Source organism: Girardinichthys multiradiatus, chromosome X (assembly GCF_021462225.1).
Source record: "Girardinichthys multiradiatus isolate DD_20200921_A chromosome X, DD_fGirMul_XY1, whole genome shotgun sequence".
NCBI classification, from domain to species: Eukaryota; Metazoa; Chordata; class Actinopteri; order Cyprinodontiformes; family Goodeidae; genus Girardinichthys; species Girardinichthys multiradiatus.
This window is the reverse complement of record NC_061817.1, coordinates 39,447,044-39,464,616: the sequence shown is the minus strand read 5'-3', so window position 1 is coordinate 39,464,616 and position 17,573 is coordinate 39,447,044. Positions and strand designations below refer to the sequence as shown.

General features: G+C 42.1%; 3 protein-coding genes across 9 annotated transcripts in view; 1 reads left to right on the top strand and 2 right to left on the bottom strand.

The window, feature by feature from the left end:
* The window catches only part of LOC124863470 (alpha-N-acetylgalactosaminide alpha-2,6-sialyltransferase 2-like), a 33,673-nt gene extending 31,990 nt beyond the window's left edge, over window positions 1-1,683 (bottom strand). The window contains exons 1-3 of one of the 3 annotated variants that reach the window (XM_047357851.1): window positions 1,594-1,683; window positions 1,327-1,359; window positions 1,063-1,197 (exon numbers count right to left, since the gene is read on the bottom strand). In XM_047357851.1, the coding sequence (XP_047213807.1) occupies window positions 1,063-1,151 (89 nt within the window). In that variant the 5' untranslated portion in view covers window positions 1,152-1,197; window positions 1,327-1,359; window positions 1,594-1,683. Of the gene's footprint in view, window positions 1-388; window positions 1,043-1,062; window positions 1,198-1,289; window positions 1,360-1,593 lie in introns of those variants that run through there. The other 2 variants (XM_047357850.1, XM_047357852.1) reach the window with 2 other exon arrangements.
* A 5,409-nt stretch (window positions 1,684-7,092) lies between these two features.
* LOC124863043 (probable methyltransferase-like protein 23) lies at window positions 7,093-11,257 on the bottom strand. 5 transcript variants are annotated; one of them, XM_047357291.1, is made up of 6 exons: window positions 10,968-11,257; window positions 9,936-10,119; window positions 9,721-9,825; window positions 8,823-9,060; window positions 8,652-8,736; window positions 7,093-7,752 (listed from the first exon to the last, which is right to left on the bottom strand). In XM_047357291.1, exons 3-6 carry the CDS (start codon window positions 9,802-9,804, stop codon window positions 7,587-7,589), a joined length of 573 nt encoding a protein of 190 aa, XP_047213247.1. In that variant the 5' UTR covers window positions 9,805-9,825; window positions 9,936-10,119; window positions 10,968-11,257; the 3' UTR covers window positions 7,093-7,586. The 5 variants fall into 5 exon arrangements, with proteins under 5 accessions (XP_047213247.1, XP_047213245.1, XP_047213248.1 ...); XM_047357289.1 differs by lacking the exon at window positions 9,936-10,119 and having other exon boundaries at window positions 10,968-11,075; window positions 11,198-11,239; XM_047357292.1 differs by having other exon boundaries at window positions 11,139-11,227.
* Window positions 11,258-12,021: 764 nt separating this feature from the next.
* On the top strand, window positions 12,022-16,912 carry LOC124862667 (bifunctional arginine demethylase and lysyl-hydroxylase JMJD6). Its single transcript, XM_047356718.1, has 6 exons — window positions 12,022-12,386; window positions 13,783-14,171; window positions 14,262-14,548; window positions 15,416-15,551; window positions 16,029-16,167; window positions 16,294-16,912. The coding sequence occupies exons 1-6, from the start codon at window positions 12,258-12,260 to the stop codon at window positions 16,423-16,425; spliced, it is 1,212 nt and encodes a 403-aa protein (XP_047212674.1). The 5' UTR covers window positions 12,022-12,257; the 3' UTR covers window positions 16,426-16,912.
* Window positions 16,913-17,573: the final 661 nt, after the last annotated feature.

Genomic DNA, 17,573 nt, shown 5'->3' with positions numbered 1-17,573 from the left:
TGGAGGATGTCATTGGGAAGAGAATGGATGTATGGATGTTTTAGATGATAGAATAATTAATAGTGAATTCTTCTCAGCAGTCAGGCTGTCAGTCAGACCAAAGAGGAGCCTCCTCAGCCTCTCACTGGATCTGGACCACAGCTTTCTGTGGGAGCAGCTCCACAGACATCTAAGGTTCTGCTAAACTGGGTCCAAGAGGTCAGGTGGAAGAAAAGTGAAGGAAGCCACATGAGCTGAGGGGGTGGAGCTATGAGCCCTGAGCATTTCTGATTGGTCCATCAGCAACAACATTTTATTTATAGCTTGGTGTTAAAACATTTGATCCTTTGTAATACATTTTTATTTTCACTGAAATTAAGCAGTAGTTTATTTTTAAACCTTTATTTACTTTTTATTGCATGGGCTCCTTCATTACCGCCCCCTGCTGGACAGTTCAGTAGTGACGCAAAGCAGCATGAAATCAGACTTGATAAATCAGACAGATTGGCCAAATCCCTGCAACCAAGAGTCCCAGCAGCTGGAAAACCGTCCAAATAAGGAAAACATGAGACTGCAGGGAGCTGTGAGGAGAAGCTCTCTGCTCCGGTTTTGGAGGATGAAGATCTTATGAAGGCTTCTCATGAGAGAAATCGGCTCAGAAAAAATAAAATCCAAGTTTATGGGATAAACTGATGGAGTTTATCAGAAGCAGGATGTTGATAACCCAAAGTCCTTCTGAATGTCCCAGAAGAGGAGTCCTGACTCCATCATCAACACACTATGTCGGGTTATGAAGTCCAAACGCACTGTCCATCTGTCCCCAGACAGAAATCTCTGCTAATAGATTCCAGAATGACATTTTTATTCAGTTTTACTTTGTTTTCATTAATTAACAAACCTGCTTCTTTAATGACACATCATTTATTGGTTGGATTTATCCCAGGAAAATTAGAATTTCTTTAATAGAGGTAAAAACTAAAACTAAAAGGCAACCTGTTTATGCTGCAACACCAGCAGCAGTAATGTGTTTCTCCTCTGAACCCGCAGAAATGATTCATTCCCGATTCCCACCACGTGTCCTACCTGCTGGAGTTTCTGTATAAAACGAAGTAAACAATGAGGCAGAAGATTCCCAGCAGCAGGAAAAGGCTCTTCTTGGAGGAGGCTCGCATTGTCCCGATTTACTGTCAGCTGGACTTAGGTGAGGCGAAAGTTCAACTGCAGGATGAAGAGGAGGTGAGAAAACAATGAGACGTTTGAGTTCAGTCAGAACAAATTCAAGGGTTCATCCAGCAGAGTCTGAGTCCCACCTGTGGAAGCAGAGAAAGCGAAACTATTCCAGCTCACCTGCAGACTTCTCTAAATGGGAAACAGGGTTTCCTGAAATGAAAAGCAAGGATTAGACAGAAGGTGAGATGGGGGCGGAGCTACATGTTCTCAGATATGATTTTTCAAACACACCCGTGGTGACGTCAACAACGGGTGATTTTAATTCATTTATTTTTCTTTGATCATCACCTGGATCACAATAAAAGCTAAAAATACACTTTCAAACACATCACTTACATAAACAAACACGGCCTTATGAAACAAATGAAATACAATAAATCATACCTCGCTGCTTTCACCAGAGGGATGCTGTTCATCACACCTTATGTCATAAGACAGGCGCACAGATCATAAAATAAAGCAGATAGTAAGTTGTTCGTTTCAGCTGTTCATTCAGAAAACCAATCACTCTCAGCTTTTATAAGGCCCACCTGTCCTGATTATCACTTCAGTTCACGAAAAACCACACCCACAGATTACACCAAGGCATACAGATAAACATGAAAAATCCGCACAATTTAAATTCCAACTGATTCAATAAACCTCAAATTTACATATATATATATACATATATATAGCCCCGGATGTTTTCTGAACTTCTTGATAGAAGAAATTTAGAAGTATTAAAAAGATGCAGCCACAAAATGATATTGGACTTCACATTTTTATTTAAAAACAATCAGACTTTTTCAACTGTGTTCCATATAATCACTTTCCGCCCCACCTAACCTGACAATGAGTTAAATGGAGTGTATATTGACCCTGTGGAGCTCCTGATGGACAGTTCTGGTGGAAACAGGAGAGTTGAGGTGCACATTTAATTCTGCCGTGATTTGGGCAGCCGTGGTTTTATGTTTTTTGGATACAATCCAGGTTAGCACCCGAACATCCCTTTCAGACAGCTTCCTCTTGGGTCCACAGTTAATCCTGTTGGATGTGGTTCATCCTTCTTGGTGGTATGCTGACATTACCCTGGATACCGTGGCTCTTGATACATCACAAAGACTTGTTGTCTTGGTCACAGATGCGCCAGCAAGATGTGCACCAACAATTTGTCCTCTTTTGAACTCTGGTATGTCACCCATAATGTTGTGTGCATTTCAATATTTTGAGCAAAACTGTGCTCTTACCCTGCTAATTGAACCTTCACACTCTGCTCTTACTGGTGCAATGTGCAATCAATGAAGACTGGCTACCAGGCTGGTCCAATTTAGCCATGAAACCTCCCACACTAAAATGACAGGTGTTTCAGTTTCATTGTCCAACCTCTGTACATGTAGACAGAACCAGGTGTTGCTCAATAAACCAGGAAAATATCTCCTGGTTCCAGTAAGACGTAGTAGAAAGTAAGCCTCCATCTTCTCTTTCATATCTTCTGCTGATTCTAAACATGCAGCTCTGGCTTTAAAGATGCTGGATAATTAAGAAATAAATCATAGCAATTAATCACAGGTGGACCATTGATTAGTTAACTATTTTATTTTTCTGAATTACACATGAAATATTATATAAACTAAACTAATTAAACAAGGATACAGTTTTACTGAAGGTGAGACATACATACTATATGTATACAGTTATTAATAACTGTAATATTAGTACTAATAAGGTCCAGGATGAGGCTCTATGCTATATTTTAAACACCACAACGTAACACCGTTTCCTCTCAGAAAGTGTTTAAGAGTAAGAACTGAAAAATGTCTCAATGCAGAACAACAGACTGTGTAGAAAAATGTTTCTTTTATTATTTTTGGCAGGATGAATTTCTTCAGAAGTGGAATGAAGGGCTGAAAAGATGGCAGTAAGAGAGAACAGGTTTATAAAAGAAGGAACAATTTTAATAAAATGTTTTGAAAGCTCTTGGCTCAATAAAATAAATGTGTTTTAGTATTTTACCATTTGACTAAGATTTAGGAAAATCTACTTTATATCACTTTCCTTTTTTTAAATATAAGAATAAAGACAATGGAGCCTCAGGAGTGAAACACTTTGATGAAAATGTAACGTTTAAAAAGATAATTTATGTAGATGAGAAAAGAAGCACATTTATCTGGTCCTGAGTAAATATCTCTGAGTTTAAGAAAAACTTTTGTCTTCAAAAATTCAGATTAAGTTCTTTTCTAAATATCTCAAAATGTGTCATTATTTGCTTCAGCAAAATGGTTTTTCATGAGGTCTTTATATGTATATATTTCTCCTTGTCCTTCATTCAGCTTCTAAAAGAAATAAAAAGTTAAATTATTGCTAACCTTTTTTATTTGATTCACAATAACTTACATTCAGTCTAAAACCAGCCGAGACAGAGAACTGGTACAATATGTCCTATATTATTTTAACTTTAAATGACGTATAAATTGTCTTATTGAAATCTAAAGATTTTGGATTTGGGCTAAAGCCCCCAATATGTTGAGACCCTAAAAACGCCTCTGGAGGTAATAACGAAAGCTCCTATGAAGGGTCCTGACCCAACCTTTGGGTTGCCAGTGGATGGGTTGCTCCTCAGAAATCAATCTAAATAACCTAAAGAACAAGGTGAGGCTTGTAGTTAATAAACGTTACAGCAGATTAAATCAACAAGTTGTATTATTTTACGTAGAAGACGTTTTGCATTAATGTTTCTCTGGCTGAGTCCTTCTCCTGCCTGATGCAACACATCAGAAAATTTTAAAAGTGCTGCTAAAGCTCTAAATTATCTCACTTTTTTTTCAAAGTATAGAAAATGAAGCCGGACGAGTTACATTTTTTAAATTTAAACTATGTCGTTAAATACAGTTAGACGTCCTTAAAAACACTAAAATAATTGTTTAAGTTAACGATAAGCAGTGACTCAGAGAACTGTAAATATTGTCTGTTTTACACCCTGCACACCACAGGGGGCGCCCTTTCTCAGTTCCAAATGTTTTAATTACATTTAATTAACAAACAACTAGAAATAAAACAAGACATAAGGAATTTAATTAATGATTTCATTATTATATTTGCTTATCTTGTGATTTATTTGCTGCATTGAACCAAGAAACACTTTCAACTGTGATTTCTCAAAAAGGCCCCAAAATCTGATTGGTTAACCTGCAGAGCAGCTCCTCTATGACCAATCATCTGTCTAGACCAGTGTTAGCTCCTCCCACTGCTGGTGATGGGTAAAGCCACCTTAAAATAAATAATAATATATGTTTTAAAGAGGATAAATACATATCCTAATGTCATATCAGTTTGTTGAAATATTATTCTAAACTATGTATGTATTTGTTTCCAGTTTGTATTCGCATATTTTATTATTTATTTAATGATTTTGTTTTATTGTTCAGTGTTTTTAAATTAAGTATGTATTGCTTGCTATTTGATCAGCTTTTGAATGTAAATACAATAATTTAACTTCTTTATTTCCAGGTTTAGTTAAACTATAAATAACTTTTCACTATTTTCTCTTCTGCCCAGAGGCGCCCCCTGCAGCATGCTGCCCTGGGCAGCAGGATCAACCCCTTTGTGGTTGAATTACTAGTAATTCTCAAAGACTGAACTTGCTGCAGTCCATCCTAATGATCAGAAGAGGTCACCTGGCCGTTTTCAGAAACAGAATGATAAAGATGGCCTCTTATTAAAATCTCCTCCCCATATTAGTTTAGTTGAAGGAAATAAAGATCTTGTTTTCTATTGTTAAAAATAAACCGGTATTTTGTTTTTGGTTGTTGAAGCCATAAATGTTTATTCATATAAATTGCGTCTGATCAATATCAACCACTAAAAATAATCCATCTACCATTGGTGTCTGTAAATTGCTGTATGATGCTTCCTTTGAATTTTCTTTGTAGAACAGCGACCCCTGCTGGCCTGTTGTTGCAAAAAGAAAACTACGTTTGTTTTAACCACTGATTTTTCCAGAATATTACATCTGTTTCTGTGGCGTGTTTCTTGGATCCATTCTTTGTTTTTTTCACCGCTTTTGGTTCGCTTTAAACGGAACAAAACGTCTCTTCGAACTTTACAAGCCATTGTCGCTGGTATCAAAGGTGTATAAAGTTATAAAATCATACCTGTTCAGCTGGGCGTTACTTAGCAACACGTTGTGGGAGAGAGCGCCATCTCTTGCTCGTAGCACGCATTGGTCGACGCCATTCCAAAAGTATAAATAGAAAGCAGCAAAATCTGTAGAATGAGCTGCTCTTGGCTCTCACAATAATATTTCTCCTTAAAAAACGGCAGAAATATGCAGAACAGAGCAGCTGCGTGATGTTGTGGCCCCCTGGACCACAGTAAAATTGTCAAGCGGTGAAATAACCACTGCTTTAGGGTTCTACATTGGGTCCTCTACTTTTTCACCTTGTATAATAATGAGTTTCCAGAAGTGTACCCATCTGACATCTGTTACTTGCCAGATGTATGCAGATGATACCACTGAAAACAGGGCCTTGGAAAAGTCTCAACACCTATTAAAGTTTTTACATTTTGTCCTGTTCCAAACACATAAATCACTGTTTTGGGGGATTTTATTTCATAGACTAACACAAAGTTGTGTGTAAACAGCAGTTTTCAAGTTTTGTGACAAATTCTCAGTTGGATTTAGATCTGGACTTTGACTAGGCCATTGTAAAACATGAACTTTCACCCCATCTCATGTCTTCTGCAGCCTCTAACAGATTTTCTTCCAGGGTTATCCTGTATTTACTTCCATTCATCTATCAACTCTGACCAGCTTCACCGTCCCACATCATGATGCTGCCACCACTTGGTTTTACTGTAGGGGTTGTGGTTTCAGGGTGAGTACTGGTCTCCTCTGAGCAAAGCTCCTTATTCCACCTAACTGCTGTGTCTTCTACATGGATTCTGACTTCTTCTGACTTTCTTTCAACACTGGCTTTCTTATTGCTAGTCTTCCTTAAGGACCAGATTTGTGAAGTAAATGACTAATATTTGTCCTATCAGCAGATTATCTTACTGGAGCTGTGGATCTCTGCAACTCCTCCAGGGGTTACCAAGGGCCTCTTGACTGCTTCTCTGAATAATTTTGGCCTTTGGGTTCTAGGTCTGCTGCAGTCATACTGAGATCAAATCACACACAGCTGGACCCTGTTTAGGCTCCCCGGTGAAGCAGTTGGTAGCACTGTTGGCTTGCAGCAAAAAGGTTCTGGGTTCTAATCCCAGGGGTCTTTCTGCATGGGCTTTGCAGGTTCTCCTCTTGCATGTGGGGGTTCACTCTGGGTTCTCCAGCCTTTGCCCACTGTCAAAAGACATGACTACATGAATCAGCAGGTATGGCCGATGGATGGACTCAGTTTACTAAGGGGTCTCTAAACACAGTAAGTTTGTTAGAAGTGTTATATAAGAGTATCGTTTTTTGTAAAAATGTGAAGACTGTCTATTATTTTCCTTCTCCTTCTTGTCTTACTGTTTCTCTCCAGTGGATTTAGGATTTCAGTGAAGTTTGCAGTTGGAACAACAAAGAACATGAAAAGGCTCATGGGGTGTACATACTTTTGTAAAAAGAATATTAATTTTGTCAGTTCTGAGGAGTTTATTTTATTTCACAGAACCAAAGAGTGCGTTCATCAAACTACAGCTTATAAGTGAAGCAGACGCTGATGTCTGCGCTATATGAATAAATAATCTGAACTGAAACTATCTGTGTAATTATGCTGCTATAGGCTTTGGCTGCTGGAGGACATAATGACCACTTTCACCCTCTTCGCTACATTCTCATACTACTCTCTAGTTTTGCATTATTTGCTGTTATTTCAGCTTTTAACTTTGTTCTCTCTTTTCTCTTCCTAGAAGCTACACCTGGCCTGTTTCTGTGTCTACCTGTGACACCTTTCTGGAGAGAAGCATCGTCCGAGCTTCTGCTGCCTTGAGACAACATGTGTTGTGAATTGGCGTTATATAAATAAACTGAATTGAACTGAATTGATGTAAATAAAACCAATGAATACAAGAGCGCTGGTTATCAGTGAAACACTGCCCCCTACTGCTCACAGGATGAAACACAGCTGCAGATCCTGAGTAAATAAGGAGTCTCTTCTTTTCTGGGTCAGTCCTAGGAAGATCTCAGACTTATGAGCAACAAAGCTGAGAAGACTGAGATCCTGCAGCTAAAGGGAGCCAGAACTAGAAAAATGCACACAATATTCTCACCAAACACTCGCTTAATATTCTGATTAATGAAGCAGCTTTCAAAAGTTTTTAACTCAGGAAACAAGCAGATTAGCTTCCTGTTTGCTGCAGCTTATTGTTATGGGAAGTGTGAGGAGATAAGGAAGCCTCCGTGGATTTCCTGCAGCGGGTTATTCAGCCTCTGTCCTCCTGGTAAGTATCATCATCTGGATGCTGTGGTTGCCAGGCAGAGTGGACCCAGCCAGCTCGGGTTGATCTGCATCAAAGTCAGCCAGCGGGACCGTGACACAGTCCAGTTTCCACCTGTGGAGCAGAGCCTCGATGGACCAGTCTGAGCTGCAGGAGGAGAAGGTTGACAAGTAATAAAATCATCTACTTTACTGATGTTTTACAGAATGATAACTGGTACTGATAAATAATACAAACAGGATAAAAACCAACCTCTTTCTACCCTGATGTGGACTGTGGGCCCGCTGCTAAAGGTGTGTCATAAATTTAAATTAAATCATCTTTTACTGCAGCAGCGTCTCACACTGAACTCAGAAAAAGCCACACTTTAATGGGAGTGCGTGCATTCAGTGGAGAAAGGGGTCCCAAAGAAGTAACGAGTCTCCTCCTCTAACATTTCCCAAGGTTGGAGCATATGGAGAGACAGATCTTTGACCATTCTTTTCTAGATGGTCCATAGTCCTGGTTCCCATCTGATGCTCTCCTCACTGTAGAAGAACAATGATTTATTGTCTGAGGAACCATTTCTGTGGTGGTCAAGTTTTACACCATTATCCCATTTATCCCATCCCATGACCCATTTTCAGCTTTCTAGAGGAGTCCTCTAGATGCTAGTTTCAAAGAGTTCATGATGCTGCGCACTCTAACAGCCCTTGGTAGAGAAACAGGCCCACAGCATCACAGATCCTTCACCGTACTTAACAGTGGGCAGGAGGTTCACAGCAGACCCACCTGGAGTGTTTGTTCCTGAAAAGCTTGACCTGAGTCCATCTAACCAGAGGTCAAAGGTCCCAGTCGAGGTTAAGAAACCCCACATTTTTATGTTTCTGATGGCAGGAAAGAGGAGGTTGTTTGCCTCCTGCACAAGCAGCTGGTCTGAAGAGTTGAACTGTTTTCCCATCTGAATAAATGGACTGGAACCTGAGGTTGGATTTCATTTAAATATTTCACACAACTTTACCAGAGGTAGCTCAAACTTTGTCCAGGTCTGTAAACAGCAGGCATACCTTCTCACTTGGTAGGTAGTCCAGAACTGAGCTTTTGGGTTTTTCCTCAGCAGACAAACAAACGTCACGAGAACGTCTTCAAAATCTGGACGCAGAGAACAGTTGCTCAGCTTAATAACCAGCATGGTGAGGAGTTACAGGAACTGCAAACCTTCAGACACACAAAGTGACCTTCAGGGTCGTAGAAGACGTCTGAGCCGAGGACGATGTCTTGCTTAGGAAGCAGCAGGAGGTCCGGGGACACGTCCCCCCAGCTGAGGCCCAGCACAGTGACGTCCTGCAGGCCGTTGGCCTCGCAGCTCCGCCTGCAGTTCTCCAGACACATTGGCTTGTCTGAGCCGTCGGACAGGATCACCTCGGCGCCGCAGCGGGCAGCCACCACACCAGGAAGACTCACACCGGCTCCGAGCTGGGCACAGAGAGGATTCACAAAGAGGTTCGGGTCAACACCAGGTACCGGATCAACCGGGCCTCTTTCCTTGAGCTGGTGTCACTGAGTGTTACCATGAAAATACAAAGCTGGGCTCTGAGGTACTGAAGCAGATAAAACATGACAGGGAAGAGTCATTTACTGCTTCAACTCCTCCACAGAAATGAGTTCAGATTCATTTAATGATCTTCAGTCACTTCAATAAATACAGATTTATTTTCATAAAATTATTCCTAGAGACAACATGTTGAGGCCCAGGATGAAACTTTGAGGAACTCCACATGAAACTCTATAAAACCTTTCATTATCTGGACAGAGGACCTCCAGAACCACTACAGAGCAGAACCATTAGGCCCTGCACACAGTTCAAGTCGTGATAAATTCGGGTCCAGAGTGTTGAGAATGGTTTCAGTATACTGGAACGATTAAAGCCCAGTTAAAGAAGAGTTTTATTCAGAAACGTCTGCAGCTGTAAACGGAGAATTTCTGACAAAAATCTCAACGTAGAAACTGGCCCAAAACTTCACAGGACTGAAGTTTTTCCCTTTAAAGGGGAAATCGTAAAAGTTTAAATCATGTGTAAAATGAGCTGAAAACATCTCCTGCTAGGTTTCCAGAATGAAGAATAGTTCTCCTCACCTCCAGCACTGCCCTGCCTCTCAGCTGGTCTCTGTAGAACCACAGATACTGGGCCAGGACCACTGCACAGGGCCACACGTACATCCCATACTGGGGGTCCAGAACCTGATGGAGGATCACAGTCATAGCTTCTCTCGCCATCACAGCCCACTTCCAAATAGGAACATCTGGTGAACTTCTACCCAGATGTTTGAGTAAAAGTCAGGGTATTTTACCTACAACCAGCAGTCAGTTTGGAGAGCTGGTGTCCTGCATGTTTGAGATGCTGATCCATCACATCTAGTAGAAGGTCTGTGCAGAACAAGGCGAGATGCTGCGTTGGAGCAAGGACACGTCTAAAACCTGCAGGACACCGTCGCTCGAGGACTGACTTCAGATACCACTGGTTTAAATGGACTACTAATGAAAGATCAGAACTTATTAATATTAATGTGGCTCCTTATGTTACAAAACAATCATCAATGTTTTTAACCAGCCCTGCTGTACCGGCCCGATATGTCGATAAAGCTTTCAAACATGTTTAGTGTCAGACTTCTGGAGCTTTCAGTCATTTAAGATAGCTGTTAAAGTTTTTTTCACCTTTAAGGACACTCGTCAACTTAAAAATATTAATTGATTTATTTTAGAAGAACTGTTGGGGAACCAATAATTGTGCCACCAGCTATTTTGTAAAAACTATTTTTTTAACTTAACGTGGGATTTTTTTTTCCCACTGAATTAATTTTCTCAAATTATATGTTGGAATTTTCTGATCATTTTACTGTAATAAAAGGAAAACTGATCTTAAGGTTTGTAAACATCTGTTCTGGAGGAGCTGGTTCCTATCTCCAGTGGTCACTGGATGAGAGGGACACCCTGGACAGGTCTCCAGTCCATCGCAGTTACACACACACTAAGGGGAATATGGAGAGACCAACTAACCTTATTCATTTTGGACTGTAGGAGAAGGTCCGGACCGGACTTGAACCCAGGACCTTTTGCTGCAAGGCAACAGGGACTGTGTTAATAACTACGTCATCGTGCAGCCCATAGACATGACTGCTAGGTTGATTGGTCTCTAAACATTCCCCTAACTGTGTGGTTGTTTGTCCTGTTTGTCTCTCTGTGTCCCTGTGATGGACTGGAGACTTGTCCAGAGTGGACTCCGCCTCCCGCCCAATGACCGCTGGAGATAGTCACCATTGTCCCCATGACCCTGCAAAGACAAGCGGGTGTAGACACTGGATGGATGGTGAACAGTAACAGACCTCAGGGATGCAGACACTAAGACTCTCCTGGGGGGATTTCGCGTCTTTAAAGGTGAAAACTCTGCAGGCTGTGCTCCCCGTCTCTGCTCCTCTTTGCTCCATCATGCTCTTTAACAAACCCAGAAACTACGTCATTGCAGAGCTCACTAATAGCAGCACCCGCGGGCTTACATTCAGTTGATCTTAACGCCGTTTTTGTAATGAAAATCGTTGTGACTAGACATTCATACATTAATGTCTATGGTTGTGACAGCCACGCTTGTGTCTTCTTCCGCGGTCAAATGAGTGGGTCCGTTCCTTACCAATTAGCCGGTATGTCGAGCGGCTGGGGGTGTGACCAGCAGTGTACCTTCTTCATACGACTGATGATCATGAGTAACATAAATATGTAAAATAAAAATATAAATTACACTAAATCTGATTATTAGCAAAGCACGGTATTAATTAATTGTAAGTCCAAACAATCCAGTCACTTTGTTTGTTAATTTAATATAACATTTTTGTTTAGGCATCGAAACATCTGATCAGATAACTCAGCCAGTCAACAAAAAAAAAACCCCGCGTCGTTAATAAAACAGGCTGAGAGCTAGGCTGAAATAAAATGCTAACTCCTCCTTCGCGCCACGCCGCTCTCCTCGCCGGCTGGTAAATAGGGCAGAGTATATCTTCCATAGTAAATGTCCAGCCCAGTGCTAATGGTGAGTTCCGGTTTCCTCGGAGGTCGCAATGCTGATTGGAAATGCAGTTCATTGTGTACCGGTTGGAGCGGGAAAACCAGTGGGACTAGCTACTTGTTGTGTTTCACACCCGATCTAATCTATATGTTGTTAAACACCCATAACGATGTAGTTTTTATTAATTTCGCTGAACATTAAGAAAAGATGACTTTCAAAATAAACTAAATATTCCGACCTCGGCATAAAACTTGAAGGTAGCAGCCAATAATATCCATGGGCGGGAATGGTCCGTGTGACGTTAAACCAATCAGTGCATTGCAGCTTTCATGCTGTGGCAGCCAATCAGCTACCTTCGACCTCAGTTAGGGCGGGTGTTAATTGCGTAATCAGTTTCACAAGCATTGTGTGTCCCGCTGTTGGCTTTGATCAAATGTTAACGGCGTTTCAGCGGATGTTAAGCTTACATTTATAGTTTAACATTATAGAATCTCGTGTGCAACTTTTGTTTATGATGTTGTTTTGTGTTCTTAAAGCGACGCTGTGAGCAGGTGGGTAAATGTAGCCCCCAGTTAGCTCCTTTACAGGCTAATCAGAGACTGCTAACCGTAAGAAAATGAACCATAAAAGTAAGAAGAGAATAAAAGAGGCCAAGCGGAGTGCCAGACCCGAGCTCAAGGACTCCCTAGACTGGATGAAACACGGTTATTATGAGAACTTCGACGTGTCGCACCGAACCGTAAAGGTAACAAGTCAGTTTGTTTCCCCTAGCTGAGCTAGCAGCAGCTAGCCATGGCTCACAGTGCCAACAGTCACGTAGACAATGTAGGAGCTGCTGTTAGAGCGCCCTCTGTTGGAGGAGTCTCTGCTGGGGCGCGTTTAGACTATTTTAGAGCTTCTGTGTAAAGTTAACGTGTCACACATGAGCAGAAAAACGGGTAAAGCTGAAGAAAATCAATCTGGCACAGAACTTTAAAATGGTTGTTTATTCTGAGAAGAAGTCATACCTGCTGATGGATGTTGCTGTGGCAGCATTATTTACCTGTAGGTCTGTTTGATTTTTAAAAATATTTCCTTCAAACTTTGTTTTTTTATTTCCTCTTGACACAGATACTTTCTTCATGTATGTTAAGCTACACATTTTTGTATCCAAGATGGAAATAAACCCTTTTGTGTTTTATGAGACTATAGTTACTAAAAGTGGCATTTATGGGTTGAATATCTAAAACATTTATCTAAGGTGTTTATATATAATAGTTTTTACTAGAGCCTAATTACCTATTAAAGGCTAGGAGCACAAATGGTAGCTCTATAGATGGGAACATGTATATTAATACGCTGTTAAGTCATGTTTTCAGATGATCTCCATTCAGACCATCAGTGTCAGAACCTTGGACTGTTTACAGTGTTCCTCAGACATCTCAGGTGTGAAAACACCTTAATAAATGTAAACCATAAATAGTAAACGTAGGATCAAAATATTTGAGACAAAATGTAAACTAAAATATAGATGATAGTTTTTAAAGTGAAAAAAATGATCATCTTTACTAAAGATTACCTCAATATCAGGTAGCAGCTTCAGCTGGACAGCATTGATCTCTGATCTGTCAAACGGTTCTTTATCCAGAACCATCATCCATCACCGGCTCATAGAGGCTTATGGAGCAGGGGTTACTGTGGAGAACCTTTGTCCAGCTCTACAAGCCAACTTGATGTTTTGTTTTATCCATAATGATCTGATTCACAACAGATGTTATCCTGCTGTTCTGATCTTTACCAAACAGAGACTGCTGGAGATGAGTCTCATACTGGTGGACACATTTAGAGGGGTTTTTAGGACGAATGGTACAATCTGGACCTGGACCCCTTCATGGACCAGGATCCTTACTGCCAGAAAGTCAGGGTGGGAATATCTTTATCATGGGATGTGTTGCAGCCTCAAACGCAGAACTGGATGAATATTAATAAATAATATTTTGGGTCCCGTTGTAGTTGTAGCGCAGAGTCAGTAATTGAGTCTTAAGTTTGATGCAGCAGGATTGAAATAGTCTTTTTAAAGCTGGAACTTCATCTTATCTAAAACGTGTAAACTTAGTTCCCATGACGTTGCGTCCATCGCTGAAGGATTTGCTGTGTTCCAGGACAACGTGGAGCGCGTCGATGCCCTCCGTCTTTCTCCAGAAGAGTTCATCTCGCGCTTCGAGCGGCCCTACAAACCCGTCGTCCTCCTCAATTGTCAGGAGAACTGGCCCGCTCGGGAAAAATGGACCATGGAGCGCCTCAAACGCAAATACCGAAACCAGAAGTTTAAGTGCGGGGAGGATAATGACGGTTACTCCGTAAAAATGAAGATGAAGTACTACGTGGAGTACCTGGAGTCCACTAAAGACGACAGTCCGCTCTACATCTTCGACAGCAGCTACGGCGAGCACGCCAAGCGGCAGAAGCTGCTGGAGGACTACGAGGTGCCGTTGTTCTTCAGGGACGACCTGTTCCAGTTTGCAGGGGAGAAACGCAGACCTCCTTACAGGTGTGCTTCCTGTTTAACTTCCTGTTGACCTTCCATATCTTTAAATCTATTCATCACAAACACCTGGTTTAACCTCTTTTCCCTCTGCAGGTGGTTTGTGATGGGCCCGGCCCGCTCCGGCACTGGCATCCACATCGACCCGCTGGGTACCAGCGCCTGGAACGCCCTGGTTCAGGGCCACAAGAGGTGGTGTCTGTTCCCCACCAACACGCCCCGGGAGCTGATCAAAGTGACCCGAGAGGAGGGTGGGAACCAGCAGGACGAGGCCATCACCTGGTTCTGTGTGATTTACCCCCGAACCCAGCAGCCCACCTGGCCTCAGGAGTTCAGACCGCTTGAGATCCTGCAGAGACCCGGAGAGACCGTGTTTGTGCCGGGTCAGTGAACACAAATCTGCTTTTGTTCATATTAGAATATTTCTGTTTGTTTGGAGTTCATCAGCTCTTAAAACCAGGACTGAGTCCAGTTTTCCATCTGCAGCAGAACCTCTGCCTGAATGATTCAGAGATGGTTCGGTACTGGACTGGAATGTACCCTCTGGTTCTCCAGAGCTGAAGAACTGATGAGGACCTTCCCAGATGTTGGATAAATGAAAAACTGATGAATTTTAGTTTGACTCTGTATTATGTGACTGCTTGGTGGCCCGGCAGAGACCTCCATGTGGACCCGACGGTTCAGACAACCGACGTGACCCACATACACCTGCTGCGAGCCGGGCCTATGAGGTCAGATCAAACCCTGAGCTGCTGTTGTCACACAGCTCTGGGAGTTGGACCCTCAGGAGCAGGTTCTGTTTCAGGTTGCTTGTTCCAACAATTCCTGTAGAGACTCCTGATCCGATCCAGAATCCTTTCTGTTTTCGTTCCTGTGATCCAGACCTTCATGTAATAAGTCTAAGACGTGTTCTAATGTGTAGGTCCTGGTCCAGCCCAGTGTTGTCATGTGTTCTGGTCTATCGGGTCGTAGGTAGATCAGCCTAACAACATTTCCCAGTCTGTTCTGTGATCAGAACCAGGTTACCTGCGTTCCATACAGATAAACATGGAGCTGCTGTCAGCTGATGGTTCTGAAACATCTCAGAGACCTCCAGCCACTCGGATCACCTTAATGATCAGACATCGGCCCGGTTGTTCGTTGGATTGCTCTTTTATCTAACCTTAACAGAACCGATTTGGAGCCACGGGATGACTGACGTCAGACTTTAGATGTTTGGACTTTATTAAAAATAGTTTTTATTTTTAAAGGTGGATGGTGGCACGTCGTCCTCAACTTGGACACGACCATCGCCATCACTCAGAACTTTGCCAGCACCACAAATTTCCCCATCGTTTGGCACAAAACGGTCCGAGGACGACCCAAACTGTCCAGGAAGTGGTACCGGTAAGTACTATTTTTTTTTTTTAGATTAGATTAGATTATTATTTATTTGTTTAGGAAATGATCCAGTGTTTTATTATTAATAAAGAGGTGATTTTATGAATTTTTTTTATTGGAAGCTGTTTCTGGGAGCGATCAGATGTTCCTGATCCTTATACTTCCTGCTTCCTTTCCAATCACTCGGTTGACTTTTAACTTTTTCAGAATCAGAATCGGCTTTATTGCCAAGTTCGTTCATACAAACAAGGAATTTCACTCCGGTACACTTTGCTCTCTGGGTTTTTTTGTCTGGTTTTTTTTTAAGCGTTATAAGATATATTATGCATATATCTTTATGTCCTTAAATATACATATATACAAATTCATGCAGGGAATAAAATGTTGAGTGGTTTTCTTCTTCTGCTGTCTGATAAAACGCCTGGAAAACTGGATCAACGGGTGACAGTTGGGAGTAAAACCTGTTTGGATTGGTTGTTCCAGGATTTTAAAGCAGGAGCGGCCGGATCTGGCAACGCTGGCAGACAAGGTGGACCTGCAGGAGTCGACGGGCATCGCATCTGACAGCTCCAGTGACTCTTCATCCTCGTCATCGTCAAGCTCGTCCGACTCCAATTCTGATGTAGGACCTGAAACACAAGTTGTTCTGATCCGTGTTCTGACTTTCACTGAATGACCCAGAGATGCTGTACTTCCTGTCATGTGGCTTCTTGGCGCTCTGAGCGTGTGTGACCTGTCTGTCCTGCAGGGGGAGTCGGGGTCTGAGGGCGACGCTTCGTCTCACCGCAGGAAGAAGAGGCGGACCTGCGGGATGATGGCTAACGGAGACACCACCAGCCAGGACGACTGCGCCAGCAAGGAGCGCTGCTCGTCACGGTGACCCACAACGGTCGCTCGGCCTCCGGCTGCTTCCAGCCTCTGACCTCATGAACGGGACCGTCCGGTTGGCTGCGGAGATGATAAGGAGGGGCCCGTGGGCCTGCTGGAGACCTGCAACCACTGTGCTTTTAACTGGGATCGATATGTTTGTCTCTGAGAGGTCATGATCCTAGAGGTGGGAGGGGGCGTTTCCTGCACTGCTTTTAACTGTAAAATCACATTCAGTTGATTCAGCTTCTGTAGGTTAATGATCCAGAGGTTCTGCAGCAGAACTGTGTCTTGGAAGACATGTTGCGTTCAGGTTAACTCGGAGCTTTCTGTGTTACTTCTATCATCTCTGGAATAAACTGACAATGAGGCCTTCTTCACTCATTCACCACTTCATGACCACTGCTTCCTGCTTGGAAATCTGAAAGTTCATGCGCTGATTTTTACTGAACACAGCATCAGAACTTCTAGTTCTAAGATTAAAGTTGTGCCAAAAATGAGCAGAAAAGTATTTATTAGTAAGGATTTATTTTCAGGGCAAAGAGAGACAATAAAGCCGTAAAAGAAAGAGATTCAGAGGAAATGTTCTGATGTGTCTGCAGATGTTCTGCCTGGTAAGACTTTTTACTCACAGCAGTAGAGTCCAGGGCCCGTATTCCCAAAGATCCTCAGAGAGCGACTCTGAAGACAGATTCCTATCTTAGTGAGGAGGTGTGGTTGACCCCGTTGCTAGTTGAGGTTGACCCCGTTGCTAGGTGTGACACTGTCTTCTAAGAGCTGTGATTGGTTGTTAAAAGAATCAACCAAAATAATCATGCGCTCCCAGTAATGAATGGAGAGAAATGAACCGATAAAGAATTTACACTTGGATTCAGAAATGTTTAAATCATGATAAAACTTAAATTAATTGTCCTACAGCATCAATGTGTTTGAATATAGCTTATTTATCATCATTATTCTGATCTGATTATGTTCACTCTCCATGCTGGTCATTTTCATACTGCATCTATTTCATATTAAACTCAGCATTTTACTGTGATCTCCTTGTTTAATGAGGTTTAGTTTGGTAAAATGATAGTTTGGAGAAAAGCGAAGTGAACAGAGGAGCAGAGCCTGCTGGTGGAGGAGAAGAGAGGAGTGTTAAAGGTAGATTTAGTTCTG

Bases quoted from the DNA above. Each gene is read 5' to 3' on its own strand.
- LOC124863043 (XM_047357289.1), bottom strand. From the start codon at position 11,072: ATGATGGAGCAAAGAGGAGCAGAGACGGGGAGCACAGCCTGCAGAGTT. The intron at 9,826-10,967 runs GTCTGTTACTGT...ATCCTCCATCAG, and splicing joins TTAGTGTCTGCATCCCTGAG to GTTCTGGACCCCCAGTATGG. The intron at 9,061-9,720 runs GTGAGGAGAACT...CTCTGTGCCCAG, and splicing joins GAGGCAGGGCAGTGCTGGAG to CTCGGAGCCGGTGTGAGTCT.
- LOC124862667 (XM_047356718.1), top strand. From the start codon at position 12,258: ATGAACCATAAAAGTAAGAAGAGAATAAAAGAGGCCAAGCGGAGTGCC. The intron at 12,387-13,782 runs GTAACAAGTCAG...GCTGTGTTCCAG, and splicing joins TGTCGCACCGAACCGTAAAG to GACAACGTGGAGCGCGTCGA. The intron at 14,172-14,261 runs GTGTGCTTCCTG...TTCCCTCTGCAG, and splicing joins AAACGCAGACCTCCTTACAG to GTGGTTTGTGATGGGCCCGG.